This window comes from Eimeria tenella, genomic scaffold (genome assembly GCF_000499545.2).
Source record: "Eimeria tenella Houghton genomic scaffold, Eth_scaff218, whole genome shotgun sequence".
NCBI classification, from domain to species: domain Eukaryota; phylum Apicomplexa; class Conoidasida; order Eucoccidiorida; family Eimeriidae; genus Eimeria; species Eimeria tenella.
The window spans coordinates 5,998-11,750 of NW_013542031.1; the positions used below are offsets into that span (position 1 = coordinate 5,998).

The 5,753-nt window shown below is 43.2% G+C and overlaps 1 protein-coding gene across 1 annotated transcript in view; it reads left to right on the forward strand.

Moving 5' to 3' along the window:
* Positions 1–278: 278 nt before the first annotated feature.
* Positions 279–5,753, forward strand: part of ETH_00026330 (importin alpha, putative) — a gene marked incomplete at both ends in the record, with an annotated part of 10,096 nt that continues 4,621 nt past the window's right edge. Inside the window, 12 exons of the mRNA XM_013374607.1 lie at positions 279–533; positions 926–995; positions 1,363–1,475; positions 1,678–1,819; positions 2,057–2,135; positions 2,362–2,458; positions 3,023–3,101; positions 4,237–4,326; positions 4,509–4,634; positions 4,989–5,131; positions 5,348–5,407; positions 5,624–5,683. Coding sequence (XP_013230061.1) covers positions 279–533; positions 926–995; positions 1,363–1,475; positions 1,678–1,819; positions 2,057–2,135; positions 2,362–2,458; positions 3,023–3,101; positions 4,237–4,326; positions 4,509–4,634; positions 4,989–5,131; positions 5,348–5,407; positions 5,624–5,683 — 1,314 coding nt within the window. The remainder of the gene's footprint in view (positions 534–925; positions 996–1,362; positions 1,476–1,677; positions 1,820–2,056; positions 2,136–2,361; positions 2,459–3,022; positions 3,102–4,236; positions 4,327–4,508; positions 4,635–4,988; positions 5,132–5,347; positions 5,408–5,623; positions 5,684–5,753) is intronic.

Genomic DNA, 5,753 nt, shown 5'->3' on the forward strand with positions numbered 1-5,753 from the left:
TAGGGTTTAGGGTTTAGGGTTTAGGGTTTGGCTCCCCCGTTCGCTGTGCTGCTGCCTCCAAGCCCTCTAAGTCCTCAAAACTGCCGCCGAAACCACTTAAATAATAGGCAAATTAAATAATAATAAATTAATTTTTCAATTCAATTAATTCAATTAATTTAATTAATTTAATTAATTAATTTAATTAACTTTGATTTCCACCTCAGGTGCAAATTCGAAAAACCCACAGAGAACAAAACCTCGCTAAGAAAAGAGCTGAGGCCCTAGATGAAGCTGAAATGGCAGCAGTGGGGGGCCCCCAGGGGGGCCCCCTGGGGGCCCCCCTGGGGGCCCCCATGGGGGCCCCCTTGGGGGCCCCCATGGGGACCCCCATGGGGGCCCCCATGGGGGGCCTCTCGGGGGGCCCCATGGGGGGCATGGACTTAGCACAGGGTACTGGGGGGGCCCCCGGGGGCCCCTCGGAGTTCTCTGGAAGAGATTTGAAGCAGCTTGTTGAGGCTTTAGGCAGCGGAGTGCCAGAGTCGGAGCTGCAGGTCTGCTGCTGCTGCTGCTGCTGCTGCTGCTGCTGCTGCTGCTTGTGCTGCTGCTGTTGATGGTCGTCGTGCTGCTGGTGGTGGTGCTGCTGCTGCAGCTGCTGCTGGTGATTTTGGCGCCGTTGCTGCAGCTGCTGTTGCTGCTGCTGGTGATGGTGCTGCTGCAGCTGCTGCTGATTATGATAGTGCTGCAGCAGCAGCAGGTGCTGCAGCAGCAGCGGGTGCTGCTGCAGCTGCTGCTGCTGCTGCTGCAGCTCTTTGAGTGCTTATTCATTTGCTCTTTTTCGCGCAAGCGGACTCACAAGCAGCAGTTCATTTAGCATTTATTATTATTTATTTATAATTGATTAATTATTTAATTCATTTATTTATTTATTTATTTTCATCTTCAGGCCACGCAGGTCTTCCGCCGCGCCCTCAGCATAGAGAACAGCCCGCCCATCCAAGCTGTCATTGACGCGGGTATTATTTCTTTTATTAATCTTTTAATTATTATTCATAGTTTATTTATTTTACTATTATTTATTTATTTATTATTTATTTATATATTATTTATTTATTTGTTATTTATTTATTTGTTCGTTTATTTCACAAGTGGCAGCTTGCGGTTGCCGCTGCTGCGGGTGTTGGGGTGTATAGACAGCTGGCGCGGCTGCGTGGAGTTTCAGTTTTGAAAAAGAGAAATTTTTGGGTTTTTGGCGCCATTTTATTTGTTTTTGAAACATATAAGTATATTTTTTGAAGAGCTTTCTGAATTTGGGCGGAAGTCCGGGAAAAATCCGGAAAAGACGCGAAAACCCGAAACCCTAAAAAAGGGTTTGCGCTGCAGGCGCCGTGCCTCACTTTGTCCGCTTCCTCGCCATGGAGGGCCGCGAGCAGCTCCAGTTCGAAGCCGCGTGGGCCTTGACAAATATAGCCTCGGGCACTCAGGAGCAAACCCGCGTAAACCCTAAACCCTAAACCCTAACCCGAAACCCTAAACCCCAAACCCTCGTTCTCTGCGGGGCTTTGGGGCGCCTGGGCGCTGAGGCGGCGCCGCGAGCGCGCGGCGGCGCCGGGCGGAGCGCCCTTCTGCAGGAGCGAGGGCCCGGCGCTAGGGCTTAGGGTTTAGGGTTTAGGGTTTAGGGTTTAGGGTTTGGCGCAGGTCGTGGTGGACTGCGGGGCAGTGCCCTGCTTCGTGCAGCTGCTGAGGTCCCCCAAAGAAGAAGTTCGGGAACAGGCGGTTTGGGCTTTGGGGAACATAGCGGGGGACTCCCCCAGCTGCCGCGACTTGGTCCTCGACAGCGGTAAACCCTAAACCCTAAACCCTAAACCCTAAACCCTAAGCCCTCGCCAACCCCTGGACCCTAGCTGGAGCCTAGCTGGACCCTGGCGAAGCCCTAGGGAGGCCCTGGCTAAACCCTAGGGTTTGGGCAGCGCGGGGAGCGGGAGAGGTGGGGGCGGGATCAGGGGTGGTGCGGGACCTGCGAGGGTTTAGGGTTTAGGGTTTAGGGTTTGGGGGGTGGGGTTGGGGTTCCTTGCAGACGCCCTGCAGCCGCTGCTGGAGCAGCTTAATACTCCCGGCTCGAAATTGGCGATGCTGAGGAATGCCACGTGGACACTGTGAGGGTTTAGGGTTTAGGGTTTAGGGTTTAGGGTTTAGGGTTTAGGGTTCTTGGCAAATGTCCAGCGTGGCCGAGCAGACTTTCACAACTGCCCTCATTCTCTAGGGTTTAGGGTTTTCTAGGGTAAATTAGGGTCCACTAGGGTTTCTGAGGGTTTGGGTTTCAGGGTTTAGGGTTTATGAGGGTTTAGGGTTTAGGGTTTAGGGTTTAGGGTTTGTGGACAGGTCGAACTTTTGCCGGGGCAAACCCGCACCCGCTTTTGAAAAAGTTTCTCCAGCGCTGCCGACTTTGGCGGCTTTGATTTATTCAGATGATGCGGAAGTAAAAATAAATAAATAATTTAATTTAATTATTATTTATTTATTTATTTATTTATTTATTTATTTATTTATAGTTTGTTTTATTTGGGTGTTTGTGAGCGCTTTCGTCCGTGGCTGCTGCGCTGCTGCATCTTTCCTACTTGCTGCAGTATCGCCCAATTAGGGTTTAGGGTTTAGGGTTTAGGGTTTGTGTTGCTCTTTCGTTCTTTTTCCCACCGTTTCCTGGAACCACCCGCCCGTGGTTTATTATTTATTCATTTTTATTTATTTATATTTATTTACTTATATTTATTATCTATATTTATTTTTTATTCATTTATATTTATTTATTTATTCATTTATTTATTCGTTTATTTATTTATTTTTATTTATTACAGACACCTGACTGCTGCTGCCTCCGTTCTTTCTTCCCTCAACTCCTTTCCCGCAACTCCAAAAAACTAAATGAATTAAATCAATTTATTTAATTTAATTTAATTTCATTGATTTAATTGATTAAATTAATTACTTAATTTAATTAAGTAATTAATTTAATTAATCAATTTATTCATTTATTTCTTTTCAGGTTCTTACTGACGCCTGCTGGGCCGTTTCTTATCTTTCCGACGGCCCCAACGAGCGCATAGAGGCGGTGCTGCAGGCGGGTGGGAAATAAATAAAAATAAATAATAAATAAATAAATAAATTAATTAATTAATTAATTAGAATTAATTTATAATAAATAAAATAATTAATCAATTAAGATAAATAAATAACTTCATTTATTCATTTATTTGAGGCTGAAAATTGAGAGAAGGGAGTTTGTGGTTTCTGTTTTCCGTCAAATTGGGGTTTTGCATTTTTGCAAATTTTCGGATTTAATTTTTAAATTCTTTTTTGATTTATTTATTTTATTTATTTTATTTATATTTTATTTATTTTATTTATTTTAATTCATTTTAATTTAGTTATATTTGTTTTAACTTGTTTTACTTATTTTTCGATTTATTTTATTTTAGTCTATTATGTTCATTTATTTCAGATTAATTCGTTTTTGATTTATTTTATTTGTTTTTTTTCATTGTATTTTATTTATTTTTTACGTTGCTTTTATCCTCTCTTGATTTGTCTCATTTTATTGTGTTAAATTCATTTTAATTCATTTTAACTGATTTGTCTCATTTTATTGTGTTAAATTCATTTTAATTCATTTTAACTAGCTTCTGATACATTGTGTTTTAATTTATTTATTTATTTTATTAATTTTAATTTGATTATGTTTATTTTGATTCATTTCAATTCGTTTTAGTTCGTTTCAGTTCATTCTAATTTATTTTAATTTATTTTCATTCATTCTAATCCATTTTAATTCATTTTTGATTTATTTTGCTTCATTTCAATTCACTCTAATTCATTTTACTCCATGTATTTCTTCTAGATTCATTTTTATTCATTTTTTATTTAATTTGATTTTAATTTATTTTATGCGTTTCTCAATGAACCCATTTTAATTCATGTTACTCCATTTTAGTTTGTTTTAATTCATTTATTTCTTTTAAATTCATTTTAGTTCACTTTTAATTTAATTTTAATTTAATGTATTTATTTTTTAAATCCATTTTCATTCATTCTGGTTCACTTAATGAAATTTAATTTAAATTCATTTATTTATTTCTTTTAAGTCCATTTTAATTCATTTTAACCCGTTCGAATGTCTTTTAATTCCTTCATTTCTCTTCATTTTTTTGATTTAATTTAATTTTAATTTATTTAATTCATTTATTTCTTTAAACTCTTCAGGGGTTTGCAGCCGTCTTGTCGATCTCCTAAACCACCCCTCTTCTCTCGTGCAAACCCCCGCGCTGCGCGCTGTGGGCAACATAGTCACCGGTAAACCCTAAACCCTAAACCCTAAACCCTAAACCCTCGTGGAGGTGAGGACGGGGGTCTGGGGCGAGCTTGGGGCCTTTTTGTGCTGGATTTTTTCCGATTATTTCGCTCAATTTGATTTAATTTATTTATTTTAATTAATTAATTAATTAATTAATTTATTTATTTAATTTCTTTTTCAGGAGATGACAGACAAACCCAAGTTGTGCTCACTTGTGGGGCCCTTCCCAAACTCCTCGCGCTGCTGTCTTCCAACAGAAAGACAGTCCAGAAAGAAGCTTGCTGGACCATCTCCAACATCACTGCAGGTTTGCTGCTGCTGCTGCTGCTGTTGTGTCTGCTGCTGCTGCGGTGGTTCTGCTGCTGCTGCGGTGGTTCTGCTGTTGCATCTGCTGCTGCTGCGGTGGTTCTGCTGTTGCATCTGCTGCTGCTGCGGTGGTTCTGCTGCTGGTGCGGTATGTGCTGCTGCTGGTTCTGCTGCTGCTGCTGTGGGAGTTGCTGCTGCTGCTGCAGCAACGGGGACCTCTTAGGAACTACCTTTTTCTGCTGCATCTCCGAGCCCCTCATTCTTTCGCGAATAAATAAATAAATAATTTGTCTAAATTACTTTTATTTACTTATTTATTTATGTATTTATCTATTTATTTATTTATTATTTGCAGGAAGTCGAGAACAAGTGCAAGAAGTGCTGGACAGCGGCGCCGTGCCCGCGCTGCTGCACGTTTTGGAGACAGCCGAATTCGACACAAAAAAAGAAGCAGCTTGGGCCATCAGCAACGCCATCAGCGGGGGCACTGACGCGCAGGTTAGGGTTTAGGGTTTAGGGTTTAGGGTTTAGGCTTTAGGGTTTGGGGCTAGGGTTAGGGCTGGGTGGAGGGAGCAGGGAGTAGGGTGTAGGGCTTGGGCCATCAGCAACGCCATCAGCGGGGGCACTGACGCGCAGGTTAGGGTTTAGGGTTTAGGGTTTAGGGTTTAGGGTTTAGGGTTTGGGGCTAGGGTTAGGGCTGGGTGGAGGGAGCAGGGAGTAGGGTGTAGGGCTTGGGCCATCAGCAACGCCATCAGCGGGGGCACTGACGCGCAGGTTAGGGTTTAGGGTTTAGGGTTTAGGGTTTAGGCTTTAGGGTTTGGGGCTAGGGTTAGGGCTGGGTGGAGGGAGCAGGGAGTAGGGTGTAGGGCTTGGGCCATCAGCAACGCCATCAGCGGGGGCACTGACGCGCAGGTTAGGGTTTAGGGTTTAGGGTTTAGGGTTTAGGGTTTAGGGTTTGGGGCTAGGGTTAGGGCTGGGTGGAGGGAGCAGGGAGTAGGGTGTAGGGCTTGGGCCATCAGCAACGCCATCAGCGGGGGCACTGACGCGCAGGTTAGGGTTTAGGGTTTAGGGTTTAGGGTTTAGGGTTTAGGGTTTGGGGCTAGGGTTAGGGCTGGGGGAG